At 51.6% G+C, this 24,406-nt stretch overlaps 3 protein-coding genes across 4 annotated transcripts in view; 2 read left to right on the forward strand and 1 right to left on the reverse strand.

The window, feature by feature from the left end:
* The window catches only part of sbf1 (SET binding factor 1), a 40,231-nt gene extending 37,574 nt beyond the window's left edge, over window positions 1–2,657 (forward strand). The window contains exon 41 of the mRNA XM_042335228.1: window positions 83–2,657. Within this exon, the coding sequence (XP_042191162.1) occupies window positions 83–181 (99 nt within the window). The 3' untranslated portion in view covers window positions 182–2,657. The remainder of the gene's footprint in view (window positions 1–82) is intronic.
* A 3,078-nt stretch (window positions 2,658–5,735) lies between these two features.
* Window positions 5,736–14,016, reverse strand: LOC103190005 (ADP-ribosylation factor 4). Its single transcript, XM_042335235.1, has 6 exons — window positions 13,901–14,016; window positions 10,411–10,491; window positions 9,304–9,413; window positions 9,069–9,140; window positions 8,113–8,238; window positions 5,736–7,350 (listed from the first exon to the last, which is right to left on the reverse strand). The coding sequence occupies exons 1-6, from the start codon at window positions 13,965–13,967 to the stop codon at window positions 7,264–7,266; spliced, it is 543 nt and encodes a 180-aa protein (XP_042191169.1). The 5' UTR covers window positions 13,968–14,016; the 3' UTR covers window positions 5,736–7,263.
* A 13-nt stretch (window positions 14,017–14,029) lies between these two features.
* gcc1 (GRIP and coiled-coil domain containing 1) lies at window positions 14,030–23,460 on the forward strand. Of its 2 annotated transcripts, none has more exons than XM_042335230.1 (3): window positions 14,030–14,082; window positions 16,496–17,553; window positions 21,646–23,460. In XM_042335230.1, exons 2-3 carry the CDS (start codon window positions 16,525–16,527, stop codon window positions 22,933–22,935), a joined length of 2,319 nt encoding a protein of 772 aa, XP_042191164.1. In that variant the 5' UTR covers window positions 14,030–14,082; window positions 16,496–16,524; the 3' UTR covers window positions 22,936–23,460. The 2 variants fall into 2 exon arrangements, with proteins under 2 accessions (XP_042191164.1, XP_007908798.1); XM_007910607.2 differs by lacking the exon at window positions 14,030–14,082 and adding an exon at window positions 15,948–16,032.
* The last annotated feature ends 946 nt before the right edge of the window (window positions 23,461–24,406 follow it).

The raw sequence follows: 24,406 nt of genomic DNA on the forward strand, positions 1-24,406 counted from the left end.
GAGTGAGGGTGGGAGGGGTGGGTAATAGTGGGTGTTTGTCCTCGTGGCTTGAATCTATAACTGTAACGTCTTTGTTCTGCAGCTGAAGACCACAAAGAGAGTTTACAATTTCTGTGCCCAGGACGGGGCTCGGGGCCAGCGCTGGATCGATGAGATACAGAGCTGCCTGTCAGATGCCTGAGCAGTGCAGATATTGACTGCTCACAGCTCAGTGACAGCCTCACTCGAACACAGACACACTGGACAGTGTGACGAGGCTCGATCCTTACCCACAGACTCGGCTCCTGGTTTACAGGAGACTTTCCATTTCAGGGTAAAGAGCTGCTCAGAGACCATCACTGAGTTACACAGGAATGTCCTGGTCTCCACCAGCCTCCAACCCTCTCACCGAGGACTCCGCCCCTCTCACCGAGGACTCCGCCCCTCACACTGAGGACTCCGCCCCTCTCACCGAGGACTCCGCCCCTCACCAAGAACTCCGCCCCTCTCACTGAGGACTCCGCCCCTCACCAAGAACTCCGCCCCTCTCACTGAGGACTCCTCCCACTCTCAGTATTTAATGTGGAAATATCAAACATGGCACACATGTCCTGGGCCTGATACCATGTGAGCACCGTGTACCCAAACCCTATACACAGCCCCAGGGTACAGTTTATTGCCTGTGTCACATGTTTAGAATATATTGAAAACTTGCGCTGTTTATTTTAATAACAGACAACAAATATTTTTACAAAAATGATAAGCTGTTTGAGAGGCTCTTGTGCTCTCAGAGCAGCGGATGCATTTCTATATAGATCATTGCAGCCAGTGAGAGCAGGAGGGGGTTAAAGGCTGTGAAGGCAGGAGAGGGTTAAAATATTTACTGAGCAGCTTCTGAATCCAGAATTCTCTAAACCACTCGAGTTGTTCACACTGTCAGTCAGTCAGTCAGGCTGTTACACTGTCAGTGGGGGAGGATAATGAGGGATGTATGTTTGTGATTAGTTCTGTATTAACTTATGCAAAGGGAGGGTTTGCCTTGTTTACAAAGCCACGTGATGTGTTCTGTGCAGTCAGAGGTGTCTCCTTTCAGAGCCTGGGACATTCCCCCCCCACCCCCATCCCCTCCCAAACTCGGCACAGGTACCTGCTACAACTTCTGACACTTGTGTAAATATCAGACACCGTTCCTGCACTTTAAACCATTTCCCCAACCCGTGACCCAACTACTGTAACCTCCCTCATCTCTCTTGTAACCTCCTCCTGCCCCACTCCCTCACCCTCAGCCTCGCCCCCTCACCCCCAGCCCTGACCCTCTCACTCATCCCTACCCCTCTTCTCCCCCCCCCCCGTCCCAATTATACACCCCCACTGCCCTCATCCTTCCAGTTTGTGGTTTAGCCCATGTGGTATTTTGCACGTTCAGCTTCCATGTGGCCTCTCGGAGGGACAGGACGCTGAGTAACCATTTGCACTGTTCCCTCCCTTGGACGAGTTCTTTATTTTTAATAATAATTTTAAGGTGAATATTTCCTGTTCAATATAGCTGTCATGCACAGGGTTGCAGCTTAGTTAGCAATAGTTTGGCTTCTTACTCTGGAATTTGTTCTGTATTTTAAGGATGTTGCTTTGTACCCAAGGACTGAGCCCCCCCGCCTCCCCCCGGCCTGTTACAGCTAAAGACTACAATCTTCATCACCGTGCTTAAAGAGTATGCAAACCAGAAGAAGAGTTCAACGTATGAATGCCACCCATGCAAGGAAATCTTCCTGTGTCTGGAATGGAATGGTCACTCTCTCTCCCTGGAAAGACACATCCAGGTTACCTAATTTTGAACAGTATTAGGTGCAGGTTGGTGAGAGCCAAGGCTGGGGGGGGATCCCAGAGTGTGGGTTGGGGTAACTGCTGGTATCTAACCAGCTAAAATCACACATAGTTTGCCATAGAGAGTGCTGTCTGGTCAAGCGTTCCCACTGCTTGTCCAGCTAGGACCACCCTACTAGTTACTAGTTTGGCTGCAGGGTTTATGAGCTGAGCGGGAAGAATCCCTGTCCCCAGGGACTGGTCTACCCTTTCAAGTCCTGCCGATGGGCCAGGCCGGGCGGTGGTGTCAACAACAGTGAGTGCCCTGGAATACTACGGACCCACCTGGCTCAGGAACTGGACTAGATACCATCATAGAGGGTGTTCTTGATTCTGATGTTAAGTTGCCAGGCAAGTCACCTTGTAGGTAGTTCAGCTCCACCCTGTGTATGTAACCCCCCCTCCCTGCCCCCCGGAGGAGTCACCAGTTGGTCACCACCTCAACCCCATTAGCTGTAATCCTCAATTCTTTCTCAGAAAGCAGCAGCAACTCTGAGGTCAGAGGCTGGTCTCTGTGAGACCCAGAAACCCCTTCAGCAGTTGCCAGGAACGGAGGGTCTTGGTTTTCCCCTGGACGTGTGTGGGAGGCACAGGTGAGAGAATTGACTGCACAGACACATTGTGATGGATGGGTATTTCAGCAGTGTTGTAGTCAGGGTTTGCTGTTGCAGCAGAGAACAGTCTGTATATACTTTAATCTGAAAGCTTCATAGATCCAATGTACAGTTCAGATCGTCGCCAATTGTTCTGCATCTGATGTATTTGTGTCTTTCTAGTTCTCTATATTTGAAGAAAACAAATGTCTGTGACCGTGACTGTCAGTGTGTGACTGCTCTCCATAACTTTAGTTCTGCACTGAGGCTGGTGGTCACCACTCAGTGGTGTGCCTCCCTTGTGTGAGCACACGGTATGGGGTGACGGTGAGAGGGTCAGACTGCAGGGGGAGAGGGTCAGGGTTGGTGGGTGAGGGGGTCACGCTGGGTGGGGTGGGGAGGAGGTCAGGCTGGGGGTGAGGGTGTGTGTGAGGATAGGTCAGTGTGTGTGAGGGTGTGCATCTGTGTGTGTGTGTCAGGATGTGTAAGGGGGTGTGTGAGGGTGTGTGTCTTCACTTTGTTTCCACTAACGGCTTTTCCTCCACCCCCCGCACTGTCTCGTGCGGTGTCCCTCAGGGCTCTGTCCTCGGTCCCCTCCTCTTCACCCTCTATATGCTCCCCTTGTGGTGACATCATCCGCAGACATGGGGTTCACTCCCACATGTACGCGGATGACACCCAACTCTATCTTTCCTCCTCTACCCTCAACTCCACGACCCCCGATGTCCTGACAGCTGTCTGTCCGACATCGAGTCCTGGACGAGAGACAACTTTCTTCAGCTCAACGTGTGACAAACTGAGGCCCTCCTGATTGGCTCACGTCAGCGCCTCCGCACCTCAGGCGCTGACAGCATCAGCTCCGCACTCTCCACCTCTCAAAGCCATCAGGAACCTCGGGGTTCTGTCCGACCCTGAGCTGTCCTTTCTCCCTCACATCCGCACCACAACTGGCACCGCCTTCCATCACCTCCGGAACATCGCCAGACTACGGCACTACCTCACCCCTCACGCGGCTGAAACCCTGGTCCACGCCTTTGTCACCTCAAGGCTGGACTATGGGAACTCTCTCCTCGCCGGCCTTCCCGGCCCTCCCTCCACACTGCAGGTCATCCAGAACTCTGCAGCTCGTGTACTGTCCCGCACCAGACACCGCGACCACATCACTCCCACCCTCACCCTCGCCCTCACCCTCGCCCTCGCTCGCCTCCACTGGCTCCCCATCCCCCAGAGGATCGATTTCAAGATCCTCATCCTCACCTACAAGGCCATTCACGGCCTCGCTCCCTCCTACCTCTCTGACCTACTATCCCCCTACCTACCTGCCCGTACCCTCCGTTCCTCCGGCTCCGGTCTGCTCCACACCCCCCGCCCCAACCGCCCTACCATCGGTGGCCTTCAGCCTCTCAGCCCCGAGGCTCTGGAACTCCATCCCCAGTGCCTTCGCCGCTTCCTCCCTTTCCTCCTTCAAGGCCGGTCTCAAGACGTTCCTCTTTGACAGTGCCTTCAGCTCCCCTCTCGACTCTCTACCCCCTCCTCGCTCCCTCCCTTCCGTCCCCTCACACTGACCATTTCCCCCACTGCTCGGGTCCTGACCCAACTGTGCAGCGCCTTGGGACGTCCTCCCGACGTGAAAGGCGCTCTATACATGGAATCTTGTTGTTGTCAGGGGGTGTGTGTCGGGGTGTGTGTGTCGGGGTGTGTGTCAGGGGGTGTGTGTCAGGGGGTGTGTGTCAGGGGGTGTGTGTCAGGGGGTGTGTGGGGGTGTGTGTGAGGGGGTGTGTGAGTAATTTACGGTTTGGGGGTCTTTAGCGTAAACAACAATGTGAGATATGTCACGTGACCACTTCCTTTCCGTCACTCGGACACCGCGAGAGTCAACCCCCACACTCCCCCCCCCCCACACTCCCCCCCCCCCCCCCCCCCCCACACTCTCCCCACCCCTCCACACACTCTCCCCCCACTCTCCTCACCCCCCCACACACTCCCCCCCCACACACTCCCCCCCCCCACTCCCCCCCCACACTCTCCCCCCACTCTCCCCCCCCCCACACACTCTCCCCCCCACACTCTCCCCACCCCCCACACACTCCCCCCCCCCACTCCCCCCCCCACTCTCCCCCCGTCCAGTAATTGTGTGCGGATTCACGCAAACACTTCCTTCGTAATTTATTTGCTGGATTCTGTCAGCAAATTCCCCCCCACACACAACTGTGTTGTTCACAAGGGAGGAAGGTGGGGCCGGAAACCTGGGAACATGTCCCGCTGGTGAATTATTTGTATTCATTGTAACAGCAGCACAGACAGCCTCAGCTCGATGTCATTTCTGACAATGCTGCATCAGACTTTATTCAAAGCTCAAATCACATCGTGAAATTCACAACCAGTTTCCGAGGCAAAAAGGCTGTCCAATGCTGCAGAGCACAATTAAAATTAAGATTTGAGCAGTCAGATGTACAAAAGCAGCGGATCACATACCTTTGTGTTACAATCAGCACACAATGCAAATCAGAAATGTAAAATGGTGTTTCGGTATTTTCACTCACCTGCAGGAATGACAGAGTCTGGTCTGGGAGTGAAATTGTCACAGGAGCACGGAGGAGAATTCAGTAATTCAAGATGTCTTGAAGAGATTGAAACTCTCACACCAATTTGTGCTGCAAATGTGTGAAGCTCTATCACACACAACGACAGCAACAACAACAAGATTCCATTTATAAAGCGCCTTTCACGTCAGGAGGACGTCCCAAGGCTCTGCACAGTTGGGTCATGACCCGAGGAGGGGGGAAATGGTCAGGGTGAGGGGAGGGAAGGGAGGGAGCGAGGAGGGGGTAGAGAGTCGAGAGCGGAGCTGAAGGCTGAAGGTCAAAGAGAAAGGTTTTGAGACCGGCCTTGAAGGAGGAAAGGGAGGAGGCGGCGAAGGCACTGGGGACAGAGTTCCAGAGCCTCGGGGCTGAGAGGCTGAAGGCCACCGATGGTAGGGCGGTTGGGGCGGGGGACGTGGAGCAGACCGGAGCCGGAGGAACGGAGGGTACGGGCAGGTAGGTAGGGGGATAGTAGGTTGGAGAGGTAGGAGGGAGCAAGGCCGTGAATGGCCTTGTAGGTGAGGATGAGGATGAGGATCTTGATCACAACGTGATAAAGGAACATAGGAACAAAAGTAGGCCATTCAGCTCCTCAAGCCTGGTCTGCCATTCTATTAGATCACAGTTGCTGCATATCTAAACTTCAATTATATATTTATGTATCATATTGTGATACCACACAAACACACACAAATGAGGAATTCTGTGAGGCCACATATCAGGAAACTAATAATTGTTTTATTGGTCTGAACATTTTCTTGCACAAAAGCAAACCACAATTCCTGCACAAAAGATCGGGGAACATTTATGAAAAGGCCTTTATTAGGATTCAAGCAGCAGAATTTCAGAAAGGAGTGCTGACATATAAAAGCATCGCACTCGGGACTTAAAAGAAGGATGAATTGCCTGACTCATTGAATCTCGGAGTAGAAGAACATTTTGAATTAATTATCACCGTGCTACAGAAATGACAATCAGGATCACAGTGTGGGAAAGAAAGCCAAGAAACTCAATGAAGTCAGATGGAATGGGTTCAAAGGTAACTTCACTGTTCAGCCATATGTTTAGAATCAAAGAGGAATGGGCTCAGGAGCAAAGGGATTCAATGTACAGTTTAATATTCGGCTCATCCAATTTTGTTTTTGTAAAATCCGCCTTTGGGGAGGTTGGCAGAGCAGTGGATTGTTTTACACACGGTGTTTCCATAAGCTGTGGCTTCTCTAAATCAACTCTGAATTATCCCAAACACTTTAATTACAGGCTGAAGCACTGCCTTCCAGCCTCTAGTCAATCAGCACAGAGACAGACACTGTGCAGGGCAGAGCCAGAGCCTCCGACAGCTAAACATGAAGCCAGGAGCCAGGCCTTGCCATGACACAAGGCAGCAGCTCAGCATTGTGGGGAAGTGAGATGACTCTGAATTGGTGTAAGTTTGTTTGATTAATTTCCTGTGGAGATACTGTTTTTCATTCCCACAAATGCAGCAGCCATTCTGGTTGGACTTGGAAAAGCTAGGCTACTGCTGCGTTCTGTACCTTCTTCCATTCCCCACACACTCCTGCACAAAGCAATTACCAATTCACATCTACACCACACATCTTCTGTCACTGACACGTCCTGTAAAGAATATGTACACTTACAGCACGGCCAACATTGAGAAGCTTCACTAAGTTAAACAGCCAATAAAACAACACCATAGTCCAAGCTAGGAAATATAACTGGTGCAGAGGGATGTTGTGTTGTGCCGTTCTGAAAGGAGTGAATTTATTACATTTGGGAACTGTGTTCACTGCAGTTCAGTAAATTTCTGCCAAAAGATTTCCTCCTGTCACAAACATTGACAGCTAGAAAGGCGGAAAGTTCAGAGGCCACACTGACGTGCTCCGGGCCCAGTCACACACCTGCATCCCCATAGCCGTGTCTGCTCAATCCAAACTTCAATGCAAATTATTTTTTAAACATGCAGCTTAAACAAGTAATAAAAGACTGAATAGATGCGGGTTTACACTGGAATCAATGGTTGAAGTCTTTGGGTCAAAATTCCTCTGTCGCTCAGTGCAGTGTGGGCAATATGTGCACACATGGAGAAATCGTGGGACGTACACACATGATGTGAATGACATGTGCACACAATGCAACTTTATAAGTAGCTAGACTGAGCGATGGAGGAAGTTCTCGCCCTCGAGTTCAAGTTCCACCAGGCAAGACACTGATAACAGGCCAAGTCTTGCTTGAAGCCTTTTCTCTTAATTCTTTAACAATTCTTTCGACAGCCAGTCGAGGCCGTCAAACAGGCCATTGCCCTGTATGGCACAGGTCGCCTGCACATACCACTGTGAAAAACAAAGAGAAATTAATTACATAAATTCAAGCCAACACCCAGCGATCGGGCCCCTCATTACTGCCGAGCCAGCAGAAACTTGCCCCTCAGGCTTGGCTCAGTATAATTCTCTCTTGGGTAGGAATGTGTGTCACACCTGTGGGCAGGAATTTGGTGGCAATGCTCTCCTGCGTTTCATGCTGAGTGGTGTCACCCACCAGGCAACTCATACCAGGCAGCTCGCAGGTGGTTCCTGGTACGTACTATCCTCAGGGTGGGGTGGAGACAGGGTCTCCTCAGGGCTGAACTGGCTCCAAGGGGACATGTTTGGCAACGGAATGTCAGAATCGAGCCAGTCCGTTGGACGGTCTCTAGTCCGGTTCCTGAGCCAGACATTGTCCACGGTATTCCAGGGCACTCACTGCTGATGACAGCACAACCCAGCCTGGTTCAGCGTCAGGACCTGGAAGGCAGACCAGTCACTGGGGCAGGGAATCCTCCCCTCAGTTCCTGTTAACCCTGCAAACCAAAGCCCTAACGGGTAGGGTGGTCACAGTGATGGGTTTTCTCGTGTGTCAGACTCCCGGCTGATCATGGTAATGGGCTTCTGCGTGTGTCAGACACCCGGCTAATCACAGTGATGGGTTTCCATGTGTCAGACACCCGGCTAATCACGGTGATGGGTTTCCGTGTGTGTGTCCGATACCCGGCTAACCAAAAAAAGTTACACGAGAAACAATGATAATGATTATCAATGCTCTGGAAGGACCCTTACATTTCTGCTGCTCAAAGAGGTCAATCCCAGTTTATCCTTCATGTCACTGACGGAGATGGCATTTGGCAGGTCCTGCTTGTTTGCAAATATCAGCAACAAAGCATCTCTCAGCTCGTCCTCTTGAAGCTGGGAGGAAATAAGTGTTGGAATTAATCCGAAGGCATGTTGGTATAATCCCACTGTCTTGCTCACTCTTCTTTACCTTTCTCTCTTCAAATTTCCCTTTTAAAAGAAATTAAAATTCCTCAAAATTAGTGATTGTCCCAACTTCCCTCTGTGTAATGTGCCCTTCAATTCCTTTGTGATTATCTGATGTTTGATCTTCTGGTGACTGACTCACTAGTTACCCTGGCATAACCCTTCAAGATCCTGACAACCTCAAAGGTGACCTTTAACTCTTTCAGCTGTAGTGAATATTTATGCTGCACCTTCCTTTTGCTAGAATATCTACTCCGTCCTCTGCCCTCCGACTCTGGGCTGCTGACACTCTCATGTCTAGGCTCAACTAATAGTGTTCTACTGCCAAACTTCCCAGCTCTTCCATACACAAGATGCAGACCGCACAGAACTCTGCAGCTTGTGTCCGCTCACATCAGGCTCTGTGAGCCTCTCACCCCCAACCTCGCTCAGTGCCACTGTCACCCATTCTGCAGATTGAATTCAAGATTCTTATTCTCACCTTCAAATCTCTCCACGTTCTCACTCATCTTATCTGTGACCTGCAATCCCACCGACCCGCAAGCGAACACCATCTCAAGACAAAGCTATGAGGCAGTATTTCTGTCATTTCCCCTCCCACTCCGCCCCGAGTGCCAAGTCAGCCGTGTAAAGCACTTTTGACATGCCCTCTTGACATGAAAAGCGCTGTATAAATATACATTTATTATAAAATGCAGAGCTATACAAGTGCCACGGACATCCCAAGGAGCGGCTCACAGATCACTTGTCGCACTCACCATTTTCTGTAGTTCTTCTGCTGCCTCCTGCACTCGCTCCCGGTCATTACTGTCCACAACAAAGATAAGGCCCTGAAATCAACCGGCACAGGATCAGCCTCAGTTTGTCCTCTCATCACTTGATTAAGCAGCTTCTAACCTCATTGCAGGCAATGAGGGTGGAGGCCGTGTACATAGTAAGTAGAGAATGAGGTACCCCACACACTACATACGCTGAGTTAAGGCAGACTCTTACCTGTGTGTTCTGGAAATAGTGTCTCCACAATGGACGGATTTTATCCTGACCGCCCACATCCCACACAGTAAAACAAATGTTCTTGTACTCCACCGACTCCACATTGAAACCTGTAATGACAGAATGTCTCGATGTTCAGTGATTCAGAGTATAATACATTGCACATAAACCAGAGACAATTCCAGATTGAAAGTGTTAAAAACAGGTGAAAACAAGAACTGTTTAAGAAACTATCAAATTAGCTGGGCAAAGGGAATGTCTGTAATGACCTTCACAATACCAGCCTATATCAAGCTCTGATCTTGCAACATTTATTTTCTGAACTCAGAAAAAATAGACTCTCACTATAGAATTTACATTAACATTCACCTCGTGGGAGGGAAAAATGACTAATTTATTGTTTGGTCAGCCGGATGTCTGACACATGCAGTCTCCAAACCAAACTGAGATTTCCCCACATATACATATACACATATACATATACCTATACATGGAAATCCCGGAGATAGATTGTTGTAATGGAATGTTCTCTCTCTGTCTGTCTGTCTCCCCGGAGGGACACATCCTGTTTATCTAATTCTGGAAAGTATTAGGCGCAGGTTGGCAAGAGCCAAGGCTTGGGGACCCAAGAGTGTGCAATAACTGCGGGAGTCTAACCAGTTAAAACTTCATAGCTTGCCATTGAAAGCGCTGTCTGATAAGCTTTCCCACTAATTGTCCTACCCGTTAGGGCTGGCAGGGTTAAGAGGAGCTGAGTGGGAAGAGTTCCTCCTCTAGTGATTGTTCTGCCCTTCCAGGTCCTGACAATAAGATGAGCTGTTCTTTCATCAGCAATGCCCTGGAACACTGCAAAGCTGCCTGGCTGAGGAACTGGCATAGAGACCATCACAGAAGGCTGGCTCGATTCTGAAATTCCACTGTCAAACATGTCACCTTGCAGCCAGTTCAGCTCCAAGGAGATCCCACTTACCAAAGATACTCAAAGACAGTCAAAAAGCTCCAATATTAAAGAGTTGGTTGTAATAAGCACGGTTTGTGATTAGTCTGTGCTGGCTTCTCCTCAAGTCAGCCTTGGACATGGTGAGCAATGGTCTAATTGATACCTACCAATAGTCGGGATGGTGGTGACGATTTCTCCCAGCTTTAGCTTGTACAGAATTGTCGTTTTACCAGCAGCATCCAATCCCACTGAGGAAGAGAGAAATAAGAGAATCCTGATATTTTATACTAATGTAAAATTGACACAAACCGGTGTATTTGTGGCTGTGATACAAGGATCTTCAATGGTAGTTTCAATAATTGTCCCAAATGTCAGGCCCGCTGCAACTAAATTCTCCTCATCCAGGCCTAGCCCATAGCTTTGTTATGGAAAATGGGTTGCTAAGAAGCGAACCATAGTGTAATGGGAGGATGATCGGATGAGATTAGACACGTCTGCGGCTCTGAGACGATGCCCTAGAATCTCAGCCGTGTGCAGCGACACTGATCAGAGGCTGCAATCACACCAACCTCCATTTATCCGGGAAGTGAAGCGTGTGGTGCTGGCTCTGAGCTCCAGAACAGAGCTCGGAGGAGCATACTGATGTGGGCCTAAGCCATCAAAATCATATAGTCTGAGAGCTCCACTCACAATCTGTCTAGAAGGTGACAGTGAATTCACCTCCCTCTTCCTTGTCTAACCCTGTCCCACGAAAAGTTACCCTATACCACCAGAGCTATATTTAAGTAGCAACAAATATACACTTATATAGAGTGCTTCACATTGGGAGGGAGGGAATCGCAAAGTTCTGACAGTCCAGGGTTTGCTAGACTCGCTTTCAAAGCCCTCCCTGGTCTTGCTCCTTCCTACCTCTGACCTGCTAACTCTTTGTCGACCTGTCAGCGCCCTCTGCTCAGCAGCCCCGGGCCTGTTCCAGATCCCTCGGCCCCACCCATCATTAGTGGTGAGGCCTTCATCTTCTCTGCCCCCACCCTTTGGAACTCCATTCCACAGTCTCTTCATCTTGCTTCTTCCCTTGCATCCTACAAGGCAGGTCTCAAGACCCTCCTCTTCGACCGATCACCTTCCTACTACCCCCACCTCCCTGCCCACCACCCCCCCTGATCCCAACCCCCAGCTCGGGTCCAAATCCCTGACTCTAGCGTCTTGGGATGGTTCAGATCCTACCACTCGCACTGTCTCCACTTCATCTCCACAAAAGGTTTCTTCTCTAGACCCGCACTGTCCCGTGCTGAGTTCCACAGGGCTCTGTCCATGGTCCCCTCCTCTTCAAGATCTATATGCTCCCTCTTGGTGACATCACCCGCAGATGTGGTCAACTTCCACATGAATATAATAATAATAATAATAATCCTTGCATTTGATATAGCGCTTTTCACGTCGGGAGGACGTCCCAAAGCGCTTCACAGAACACACTGTAAAGTGAATTGACTGTATATTTGTGGGCGAACGCGGCAGCCAATTGCGCACAGCAATGTCCCACAAACAGTCGTAGATTGAAAATGACCAATTTAATTATTGTTTTTGGTTTTTTGGAGGGATTATTATTAGGCTCTGTGTGGAGTAAGGAAACTTGCCCAAGGTTTCGCCCTCTGCCTGGAATTGAACTCAGGTCTCTCACTTGCAAAGCGAGTGCTCTAACCACTGAGCTACAGGACTCCACGTGGCTGAATGTGGCTGACACCCAATTGTACTTCTCTGCCTCCACCCTTGACTCCAGGACAACTGTCCTGACAGAATGTCTGTCAGTCCTGGATGAGAACTAACTTTCTTCAGTTGAACGTCAACAAGACTGAGGCTTCTGATTGGCTCCTGTGAGCGCCTCCTCACCTCAGGCACTAACAGCATCACCATCCATGGGGCACACTCCACCTCACCGAGCCAGTCCCGAATCTTGGGGTCTTGTTTGACCCTCGACTATCCTTTCTACCCCACATCCATGCCATGACCCGCTCTGCCTTCCCCCACCTCCGCAACATTGCCCAGCTCCGCCAATGTCTCACACCGCAGGCTGCCAAAACCCTCATAGACGCAGTCATAACATCCAGGCTTGACTATGGAAACTCCCTGCTTGTCGACCTCCCCAAACCCTCACCCCATGGGCTGCAGATCATTCAGAACTCTGCAGTCCGTGTCCTCTCCCGCACCAGGCTCCGTGACCGTATCACCCCCATTCTCACCCAACTCCACTGGCTTCTCATCACACAGAGGATACAGTTCAAGATCCTGGACCTCACCTTCAAAGGCCTCCATAGTCTCGCACCCGCCTACCTTTGGACCTCCTAAACCACTGCTAACCTGCCCACTCCCTCCGCTCAGCGGGCTCTGGCCTGCTTCACGTCCCCCACCTCGTCCACCCCATCATTGGCGGGCGGGCCTCTGCCCCCCACATCTGGAACACCATCCCGCAGTCCCTCCGCCTCTCCCCCTCCCTTGCCTCCTTCAAGACCCGTCTCAAGATCCTCCTCGTTCAACAGAGCTTTCGATCACCCTCCTTCTCGCATGCCCTCCGCCCTCCCAGATCCTAACCCCCAGCTCGAGTCTGAAACACTGATTGTTCAGCACCTTGGGACGTCTTCCCGATGTGAAAGGTGCTATACAAATGCAACTTCTTGTTTTGGGGATGTCCTCCTGATGTGAAAGGCGCTGTGTAAATGCAATTTGTTGCTGAGAAGAGATATAAATGCCTCTCAAGGAAGGTCCATGACAGAAAGCCCGAGGGTTCAATCCTGACAGATGCATAGTGACAGACCAGGGTTTGCTCTGGTTACTCAGTGACTGAGTGACAATTTCAGTACAAACCACTTCATCCTCTCTGGCACCTCCGCGGCTCTCCATCTTCTGGAGTTGGAGTTGGGGCTGTTGTTGGGTCTGGTGTTGGAGTTGGAGTTGGGGATGGGGGTGCGGTTCGGGTGGGGGTGGGGTGGGGTGGGGTGCGGGTGGGGTGGGGGTGGGGGTGGGGTGGGGTTGCGGGTGGGGTGGGGGTGGGGGTGGGGTGGGGGTGCGGGTGGGGTGGGGGTGGGGTAGGGGTGGGGTGGGGGTGCGGGTGGGGGTGGGTGGGGGTGCGGGTGGGGGTGCGGGTGGGGGTGTGGGTGCGGGTGGGGTGGGGGTGCGGGTGGGGTGGGGGTGGGGTGGGGTGGGGGTGCGGGTGGGGGTGCGGTTCGGGTGGGGGTGGGACTCACCCATGAGATTCGCATCTGTTTTTTGCCGAAAGCCGCGACACGGTGGGGGTGGGGGTGGGGTGGGGGTGGGGGTGGGGTGGGGGTGGGGTGCGGGTGGGGTGGGGTGGGGTGGGGGTGGGGTGGGGGTGGGTGTGAGGGTGGGGGTGCGGGTGGGGTGGGGTGGGGTGGGGTGCGGGTGGGGTGAGGGTGGGGGTGGGGGTGGGGGTGCGGTTCGGGTGGGGGTGGGGGTGCGGGTGGGGTGGGGGTGGGGTGGGGTGCGGGTGGGGTGAGGGTGGGGGTGGGGTGGGGGTGCGGTTCGGGTGGGGTGGGGGTGCGGTGGGGTGGGGTGGGGGTGCGGGTGGGGTGGGGGTGAGGGTGGGGGTGCGGGTGGGGTGGGGGTGAGGGTGGGGGAGCAGTTGGTGGGGGTCGGACTCACCCATGAGGATTCGCATCTGTTTTTTGCCGAAGAGCCGCGACACGATGGAGGTGATCGTGAGCCCCATCGTCAGACCGGAAGTGAGTTGGCGAGTGTGTCCCACTTCCGCGTCTGTTCACTTCCTGCACTCGGAGCTTCCGGTCCGTGCAGCGACTGTGCTGTGTTTTGGATCCGGTGTGACGGTCAGTGTCAGGGTGTGTGTGAGGGTCAGTGTCAGGGTGTGTGTGAGGGTCAGTGTCAGGGTGTGTGTGAGGGTCAGTGTCAGGGCGTGTGTGAGGGTCAGTGTCAGGGTGTGTGTGAGGGTCAGTGTCAGGGTGTGTGTGAGGGTCAGTGTCAGGGTGTGTGTGAGGGTCAGTGTCAGGGCGTGTGTGAGGGTCAGTGTCAGGGTGTCTGAGGGTCAGTGTCAGTGTGTGTGTGAGGATCAGTGTCAGTGTGTCTGAGGGTCAGTGTCAGGGCGTGTGTGAGGGTCAGTGTCAGGGCGTGTGTGAGGGTCAGTGTCAGGGTGTGTGAGGGTCAGTGTCAGGGCGTGTGTGAGGGTCAGTGTCAGGGTGTGTGTGAGGGTCAGTGTCAGTGTGTGTGTGAGGATCAGTGTCAGTGTGTCTGAGGGTCAGTGTCAGGGCGTGTGTGAGGGTCAGTGTCAGGGTGTGTGTGAGGGTCAGTGTCAGGGTGTCTGAGGGTCAGTGTCAGGGCGTGTGTGAGGGTCAGTGTCAGGGTGTCTGAGGGTCAGTGTCAGTGTGTGTGTGAGGATCAGTGTCAGGGTGCGTGTGAGGGTCAGTGTCAGTGTGTGTGTGAGTGTCAGTGTCAGGGTGTGTGTGAGGATCAGTGTCAGGGTGCGTGTGAGGGTCAGGGTGTGTGTGAAGGTCAGTGCGTGTGTGAGGGTCAGTGTCAGGGAGTGTGAGGGTCAATGTCAGGACGTGTGTGAGGGTCAGTGTCAGGGTGTGTGTGAGGGTCACTGTACACACAGACACAGGATATATATAGTGTATAATAGTTATATTGTTACAGTGTATACACACATAATATAATCCTTAGACTGGTTCAGACCCAACCTCTCACACCGCCTCCACTTCATCTCCACAAACGGTTTCTCCTCCAGCCCTCGCACTGCCTCATGCGGCGTTCCTGAGGGCTCTGTGCCTTCCCCCCCTCCGCAATATCACCACTATCTCACACTGGTGGCTGCCGAGACCCTCATACACTTTTTTCATTACATTGAGGTTCAACTATGCAAACTCTCTGCTTGTCGACCTCCCCAACTCCTCCGTCCATAGGCTGCAGATCATCTAGAATTCTGCAGCCCAGGTCCTCTCCCGCTCCAGGCTCCATAACCTTATCACCCTCATCCTCACCCAACTCCACTGGCTTCCCATCACACAGAGGGTACAGTTCAAGATCCTGGTCCTCATCTTCAAAGCCCTCCATCGACTTTCTCCCCCCTACCTCCTAAGCCCTACCAACCTACTCGCTCCCTCTGCTCAGTAAGCTCCAGCCTGCTTCACGTCCCCCACCTCGCTCGCCCCACATTAGCAGGCGGGCCTTCTGCGACTGCGCCCACCCTCTGGAACTCCCTCCCGCAGCCGCTCCGCCTCGCCCCCTCCTATGCCTCCATCAAATACCATCTCAAAACCCTCCTCTTCGACCCTGCCTTCGATCACCCTCCCCCCCACCTGCCCTCCACCATCCCCAATCCCAAACCCCAGCTTGGGTCCAAATCACTGACTGTCCAGCGCCTTGGGACATCCTTCCGACATGAAAGGCGGTATACAAGTGTTATTTTGTTGTTTATATATATATGTATAGTGTATAATAATTACATAATAATCCTTGTATTTGATAAAGCACTTTTCACGTCTTCGAGACGTCTCAAAGCGCTTCACAGAATATACTGTAAAGTGAATGGACTATATTTGTGGGCGAAACATTACATATAGTGTGTACACTATATTGATGGTGTTACAGTGTATCTATATCCGGTCACACAGACAGTGAATGGTTAGTTTATGCAGTGTTTCCGGTGGGAATGTTACAACGTTGCAATGTTTGTACCATTTCCCGTTGACGTTTCACAAAATGTCGGTACTTCCGGTCCAGTTGGGATCCGATTTATATTCCGAGAAACAGAAACCCCGAGGGTGAGAGACAGAGACCCACACAAACAGGGCGACAGAGAGGGAGAGACACGGGGGGTGGGGGAGAGCCCCACAGGGTGGGGGGGGAGTGATGTCACTGGGAAATGAGCAAATCCTGAAGTGGTTTAAGTTTTGTCAGAGAAAGAAAAACAGAGAGAGGAGAGAGAGACAGAGAGAGAGAGAGAGACTGAGAGAGGAGAGAGAGAGACTGAGAGAGAGAGAGAGAGACTGAGAAAGAGAGGAGAGACAGAGAGAGAGAGACAGAGAGAGAGAGACAGGAGAGAGAGCCCAAGAGAGAGGAGAGAGACAGGAGAGAGAGAGAGAGACCGAGAGAGAGGAGAGAGAGATACAGAGACAGGAGAGAGAGAGAGAGACCGAGAGAGAGGAGAGAGAGATACAGAGACAGGAGAGAGAGAGAGATTGATGCCTTTTCTGGTGTTTTCCTCACTTGTTCTTTTGGTTGAAGGTCTGGCCCTCACTGACCATTGATTGGACATGGAGAAGTTTGGGGTGAACTTTGGTCCAAGTAAGAAAGATCTTCTGGAAACCATTGAGACGCAGAAGAAGCATTTGTTGCAATATCAAACCCGCTTGAGAGATGTTGTCCGTGCCTACAAAAGCCTTCTGAAGGAGAAGGAGGCTCTGGAGGCCAGTATCAAGGTCCTCTCAGTCTCACAAGAGGCTGATAGGAGCTTACAAAGCCCGGAGCCTGGTCGTGCAACTCCTGCCTGGTGCTCGGACCTTGGTGATGAGAAATGTTCGATCCACAGTGAGGACAGTGCAGGGACTATGAACAGTGTGGAAACCGCAGCAAGTGTGAGCAGCAGCACGAAGGGGGAGCAGAACGAAGACCTGGTGGCAGCAGGAACCTTGTCCCCAAAGTGTGAGGAAGCTAATGGTTCTGAGAGCGGCCTGACTGTTGGCAGCACCGAACAGCCAATCACTGGTGACGGTGACAGGAAGATGCTACAGCTGAAAAGCCAATTGGCGACACTAACCAATGCCTTGGCGACTGTTACTCAGGAGAAATCCCGAATGGAGGCCTCCTATGTGACAGACAAGAAGAAAATGAGGCAGGAGTTTGAGGATATGACCCAGGCTTTAGAAGAGAAAAATACCAAATATGAAGCTGAAATGAGAAAGTTTCAGGAGCAGCTGTCAGAGGCCAAGGCTCGCATCATCACCCAGCAACACGAGCGCTCACAGGAGCAGAGCGACCATGCCTCCATGCTGCGGGAACTCCAGAAGCTGCTACACCTAGAACGAGCTTCACGACACGATGTGGAGCTGAAGCTGGAGGAGACCAAGGAGGTGCTGACATCAAAGACCCAGACGGCGGAGCGGGTGGACGACTGTGAATCTCATGTGAAGCAGCTGAGTCAAGAGGTGGCCGGGCTGAAGCAGGCACTGCATTTGGCTGAGGAAGAGAAGAAGAAACCAGACCCACGAATTCAGCAACTCGAGGAAGAGATCAGCGAAGTCAAGAACCATTTTCAGGCTCAGCTGCAGCTGGAGATGTGGAAGGTAAAGTGTTTTCTGTAGTGAGATGATGGAACAATTATCTTTTGAGATTTGATTTACTTATGTTTGTGTAGTAAGTGTTATTATTGAATTGGCTTTTTATATATTTTATATTAACGAATCCTAATTTTATCATTGGATGTTGAGTCAGTCCATCACCTCCCACACTGCCTCCTGAATGTCCTGTCTTGTAAACCCCCGAGTGTGAGTGTGTGTCTGCGTGAGTGTGTCTATGTGAGTGTGCCGCCTCCACTTCATCTCCACAAACGGCTTCTCCTCTTGCCCCCGGATCATCTCATGCGGTGTTCCTCAGGCCTCTGTCCTTGGTCCCTTCCTCTTCAGCATCTGTATGCTCCCTCTTGGTGACATCATCCACAGACATGGGGTCAATTTCCACAATTATGCGGATGACACCCAACTGTACCTCTCTGCCCCCACCCTTGACTCCAGGACCCACTGCTGTCCTGACAGAATGGCTGCCAGACATCAAGTCCTGTCAGAGCCAACTTTCTTCAGTTGAATGTCAACAAGACCGAGGCTCCTAATTGGCTCCTGTCAGTGCCTCCTCACCTCAGGCACTGACAGATCACCATCCATGGCTGCTCACTCCCGCTTACTGAGCTAGTCCGGAAGCTTGGGGTCTTGTTTGACCCTCAACTATCCTTTCTACCCCAATCTGCGCCATGACCCGCTCTACCTTCTCCCACTTTTACAACATCGCCCGGCTCCGACACTGTCTCACTCCGCAGGCCACCGAGATCCTCACACGCCTTCATTACATCGAGGCTTGACTATGCAAACTTCCTGCTTGTCGGCCCCCAACTTCTCCCTCCACAAGTTGCAGATCATCCAGAACTCTGCAGCCCGTGTCCTCTCCCACACTAGGCTCCAGGACCCTATCACCCCCATCCTCGCCCGACTCCACTGCCTTCCCATCACACAGATACAGTTCAAGATTCTGATCCTCACCTTCAAAGCTCTCCATGGTCTTGATCCTCTCGACCTCTGCAACCTCCTAACCCCCTACCAACTTGCTCGCCCCTTCGTTCAGCGGGCTCCAACCTGCTTCACATCCCCCACATCGCTCGCCCCACTATTGGCGGGTAGGACTTCAGCCACTCTGTCTCCACCCTCTGGAACTCCATCCTGCAGTCCCTCTGCCTCACTCCCTCCCTTGCCACCTTCGAGACCCATCTCAAGACCCTCCTCTTCGACCGTGCTTTCGATCTCCCTGCTTCCCCCCCGCCCTCCACCCTTCCCGATCCCCAGCTCGGGTCTGAAACTTCTGTCTGTCCGGTGCCTTGGGATGTCCTCCCAACGTGAAAGGAGCTTTACAAATGTAATTTTGTTGTTGTCTGTCTGTGAGAGGGTGTCTGTGTGAGCGTGTCTGGGTGAGCCTGTGTCTATGTGAGAGGGTGTCTGGGTGAGCCTGTCTGGGTGAGCCTGTGTCTATGTGAGAGGGTGTCTGGGTGAGCCTGTGTCTATGTGAGTGTATCTGGGTGAGCCTGTGTCTATGTGAGAGGGTGTCTGTGTGAGCGTGTCTGGGTGAGCCTGTGTCTATGTGAGAGGGTGTCTGTGTGAGCGTGTCTGGGTGAGCCTGTGTCTATGTGGGAGCGTGTCTGTGGGAGCCTGTGTCCATGTGAGAGGGTGTCTGGTGAGCGTGTCTGGGTGAGCCTGTGTCTATGTGAGAGGGTGTCTGGTGAGCCTGTGTCCGGGTGAGCCTGTATCCGCGAGCGCCTGTCTGTCTGCGTGAGTCTGTGTCTTGTGAGTGCGTCTGTCTGTCTGTAAGTGCTTCTGTCTGTGCGAGTGTGTGTCTGTCTATGAGCGTGTGTGTCTGCGAGCGTGTGTCTGCTTGCGAGCGTGTCTGTTTGTGAGCATGTGTCTGTCTGTGCGAGTGTGTGTCTGCGAGCGTGTCTGCGAGTGTGTGTCTGTACAAGCATGTGTGTCTACAAGCGTGTCTGTGCGAGTGTGTGTCTGTCTATGAGCGTGTGTGTCTGCGAGCGTGTGTCTGCTTGCGAACGTGTCTGTCTGTGAGCATGTGTCTGTCTGTGCGAGTGTGTCTGTCTACGAACGTGTCTGTACGAGTGTGTGTCTGTCTGTGTGTCTGTCTGTCTACAAGTGTGTGTGTCTGTCTCCGAGCGTGTCTGTGCGAGTGTGTCTGTCTGTGTGGGCTTGTGTGTCTGTGCAAGCGTGTGTCTGTCTGCGAACGTGTGTCTGTCTGCGAACGTGTGTCTGTCTGCGAGCGTGTCTGTCTGCGAGCGTGTGTCTGTACAAGCATGTGTCTGTCTACGAGCGTATCTATGCGAGTGTGTCTGTCTGTGCAAGTGTGTGTCTGTCTACGAGCGTGTCTGTGCGAGTATTTGTCTGTCTGTGCGAGCATGTGTCTGTTTGCGAGTGTGTCTGTCTGAGAGCGTGTCTATGTGAGCGTGTCTGTCTGTGCGAGTGTGTCCGTCTGTGTGAGCATGTCTGTCTGCTAGTGTGTGTCTGTCTGTCCGAGTGTGTGTCTGTGCGAGTGTGTGTCGGTCTGTGCAAGTGTGTCTGTCTGCGAGCTTGTGTCTGTCTGCGAGCGTGTGTGTCTGTCTGCGAGTGTGTGTCTGTCTGTGTGAGTGTGTGTGTCTGCGAGTGTGTATCTGTCTATGAGCGTGTGTGTGTCTGTGCAAGCGTGTCTGTCTGTGCGAGCGTGTGTCTGTCTGTAAGCGTGTGTTCATGCCTTCATCACTCCAGGCTCGACTACGCAAACTCTCTGCTTGTCGGCCTCCCCAACTCCTCCATCCACAAGCTGCAGATAATCCAGAACTCTGCAGCCCGTGTCCTCTCCCCCACCAGGGTCCGTGACCCTATCACCCCCATCCTCGCCCGACCCCACCGGCTTCCCATCACACAGAGGATACAGTTCAAGATCTCGGTCTTCACTTTCAAAGCCCTCCATGGCCTCGCCCCACCCTACCTCTGCGACATCCTAACCCCCTACCAACGCGCCTGCTCCCTCCGTTCAGCCAGTTCCGGGCTGCTCCACATCCCCCGACCCACCCGCCCCACCATTGGCGGGAGAACCTTCAGCCACTCTGCCCCCAACCTCTGGAATTCCATCCCCCAATCACTCCGCCTCGCCCCCTCCTTAGCTTCCTTCAAGTCCCACCTCAAGACCGTCCTCTTCAACCATGCCATCAGCCACCCCCCTTCCCCTCCCCTCCCTCACCCCAGCTCGGGTCTGAAATGCTGTGCACTGTCCAGCACCTTGGGACGTCCTCCCGACATGAAAGGCACTATACAAATGTAATCTTGTTGTTGTTGTCTGCGAGTGTGTGTGTCTGTCTGCGAGCGTGTGTGTCTGTGAGCGTGTGTGTCTGTCTGCGAGCGTGTGTGTCTGCCACAGACTAACTAGCAATCAAATTGAATGTTCCCAAGGATTGGGGTAACATTTACAAAGATTGTTCAGGATGGAAAAAAGGCCACTCGGCCCAACCAGTCATCCCAGTGTTTCTACTCCACACAAGTCTCCTCCCATACCCTCTATTCCTCTCTCCCTCCTGTGAAAGTCTAGCTTCCTCTTTAATGCATCTACACAATCTGATTCGACCAATACTTCAGGCAGCGAATTCCACAATCTCACTCGCCTCTGCATGCTGTTTTTCTGCTAAATAATACAAGGAACATATCAGAAAAAACACTGCTAACGTGCTCCTCTCCTTATCTGTTGCAGTCAGTGGCCCCCATGCAGACCCTTGAATCCCGGTTAAAACCAACTACCAGAAATCAACTCTGTGTTGGCGGGTTCCTAACATGGGGCATTGGAATTGATTTTTTTTAACTCAAGAAATTAACTTGGTTTAGGATTTCTTCAGACTCAAACACATCCTCCAATGTGAAAGACGCTATTATATAAATGCAGTCTGTTGTTGTACCAAAGCTGTGGGGAGGGGAATCTAATTCCATTTCTCAGTCTATATAAACCCCCAAAGTGCATCAGTGACAGTAATATCTTGACTGATTGGGGAAACACTATAGATGCCCATTAAGTACATAGCAATGAAAGCTCCAGCTTCAGTCCCTCCCTGAACAGAGGTGTGACAGGTTTTTACTGTTATGTTTTAGGCAGCTCAAGCTGAGGACCAGCTACAACAATACTCCCAAATGGAGGAGGAACGTGTAGCAAACCTTGAGGCACGTGTATCTGAACTTTCTGATCTTCTCGGCACTTATGACAAGACCAAGCATAAAGATCAGATAACTGTTCAGAAATTGAAGGACCGTATAATGCAACTGGACATGGAGAACAAGACGCTAGCTATAGCGGCCTCCAGGAGAGCTACAATGGACTTGACCTTGGATGAGTCCAATCTCGACATCAATATCTTGAGAGACCGAATGGAGAAACTGAAGAAAATGCTGCTGTTGGCGATGGGAAGTTCCCAGGACATGCCACTGGACATTGAGAAGCTGTGGGAGATGGAGTTCAGCAGCACAGGGGACACTTCAGATGGAGAGAAAGCTTCCATTTTCTATTATCAGCAAGAGCTGAAGCAACTGAAGGAAGAGTTTGAACGATACAAAATGAGGGCTCAAGTCGTCCTGAAAAATAAGACAGTCAAAGACGGCAGCACCAGCAAAGAGCTGGAGAGTGTCCGTGAGCAGCTGTGTGAACTGAAGGAGAAGTATATCGCTTTGCGACTCGTCTGCGATGACATGGAGACCAAACACAAAGGTGAAATGGAAGCAAAGAGAATGGAGATTATCCAACTCCAACAGGCGCACAAGACAGAATTGGACAAGATCGCAGGCGAATGTCATAAGCGAGTTATTAAATTGGAAGAGGAAATGCATAAACACCGGGACCAGACAATGGCCGTCTTAGCAGAGAAGGATCGTGACTCGGAATCCTTTCGTTTGGGCTCCAATGTGGGACACAGCGCATGTAGTGAGAACAGGGGGCGTGGCTTAGATCAGGAAGACCTTCAGAACGATTTGTGTCAGGATATTCTGAAGCACACGGTTGCAGGGCCCAGTGAACCTGCTCTGCTTCACTACACTGAGCAGGCAGCTCGCAAGGAGCTTGAGGTAGTGACCCTCAGGAAACAGAAACACAAAATGGAAACTGTGCTGCAGCAGTGGGAGGACAATCTCTTGATGGAGAAGGAGCAGCACAAAGAAGATGTTGACAAACTCCAAGACCAGATACAGAAATGTCTGAGGGATAAGAAACGCGAAGGTGCCAACCTTGAGTACGTCAAAAATATAATCTATCGTTTCCTGACGCTGCAGGACACGCTCGGGCGGCACCAGACACTGACGGCCATTATGACCATCTTACACTTCAGTCCCCAGGAGAAGCAGCAGGTCCTGCAGCAACAGGGAGGCCGTTGGTGGGGATCTGCCAAACACTGACGTAATCTGCACTTTGTCTTCATTTTTTTTAAAACCGGCTCATCACTGAGTGAAGTTGACCGGAGGCTTTCTGAGGCCAGGGATGCTCTGCAGATTTACCAATTGGTAGGAAGTAAAAGCTCCTGAAATGCCTGGTAACTAATGACAATGGTTTACTTTATCAGGAGATGAAACTGATGTTATTACATCTCGTTAGACAAGTAGAAGTTCTGAATCCTGGCTTATTAGAGAAGCAAGACTGAAATGATTCTCTTGTGATCTGGAACCCACTTTTCACTGCCAGTAAATATCATCCGCTGTGTTTCAGCAACAAAGGAAAGTCACCTCTTCATAGTTCATGGCATTGCTTCTGACTGGTTTTTGTTCTTTTTTCTTTAGTTTGTGTTTATTTTATTGTCAAAAAGCACTTTGCTTCTTTACTGAAGATCTTGAGTCAGAATACATATCACTTTTGTAACGAGTTACAAAGAGCAGTTTATACTGAAGCTGGAAATCCCTGGAGAATTAAAGATAAATCTGATTTGATCAGATGACTTTAGGTCAGTCACTGCTTGATTCAGGACATTTCTAACTTGGTTTAATTTTTACTTTATTCAATGAAACAGAATTCATCCTGTTCTAGCGAAGGAGCACCCAGCACAGGTCACATCAGCCTCAGTCACTTCCTGACGAATCACTGGAAAGCAGCTGCTGCTGTTACGATCATGAAGAGATGTGACCAGTGTTTGGGGTAAAATGAAAACCATAAACACTTATTTCATTCAAAAGTTGTTGGTTAAAAGATTACTAAATCTTCTAACATTTGATTGGAATCAACTGAACTTCGTGAATTGGGGACTGAGGAGTCCACCAGCGGGCACCGCCCTGCCCTGCGCTCAGCGGGCCCCCCGTTGCCCTGTCCTCAGTGGGCACTGCCCTCCACTCAGCAGGCATTGGTCTGCTCCATGGCCCCTGCTTGCCCACGCCACCATCAGCAGTTGTGCCTTAGCCTTTCTGCCCTGAACCTTTGGAACCCCTCCACCTCGCTCCCTCACTTGCCATCTTCAAGTCCCGTCTCAAGACCCTACTCTTTGACTTCGGTCATCCTCACACTCACCTTGTCCTTCATCCCTCTTGATTCCAACCCAGCTTCACTGTCCGTTGCTTTGGGACGTCCTCCCAATGTAAAAGGCGCTACATAAATGCAATTTGCTGTTGTTGAGGGGAAATGTGAAGAAAATAAGGATTTCACCAGCTTTGGGTGAGATCTGGTCAGCAGCGGGCTAGGTGGAGGAAAACAGTCCTGTTCGAGGACCAAATGTGGTGATAGAAAGGACAACCGGGGAAAGAACCAGACACCAAGGGGTCGTGCACAGGTTCAGTCTGAAGGTCGGAGCTGCAGGTAAGAATATTGACGAGCCGAGGAGAATAGCTTCTACCTTGGCCATGTGGTTAAACTCCAGCAGTTGCCCATAACAGACACTGAGGTTCC

The sequence above is a fragment of the Callorhinchus milii genome, unplaced genomic scaffold, assembly GCF_018977255.1.
Source record: "Callorhinchus milii isolate IMCB2004 unplaced genomic scaffold, IMCB_Cmil_1.0 Scaffold5, whole genome shotgun sequence".
In the NCBI taxonomy this organism is placed as follows: Eukaryota; Metazoa; Chordata; class Chondrichthyes; order Chimaeriformes; family Callorhinchidae; genus Callorhinchus; species Callorhinchus milii.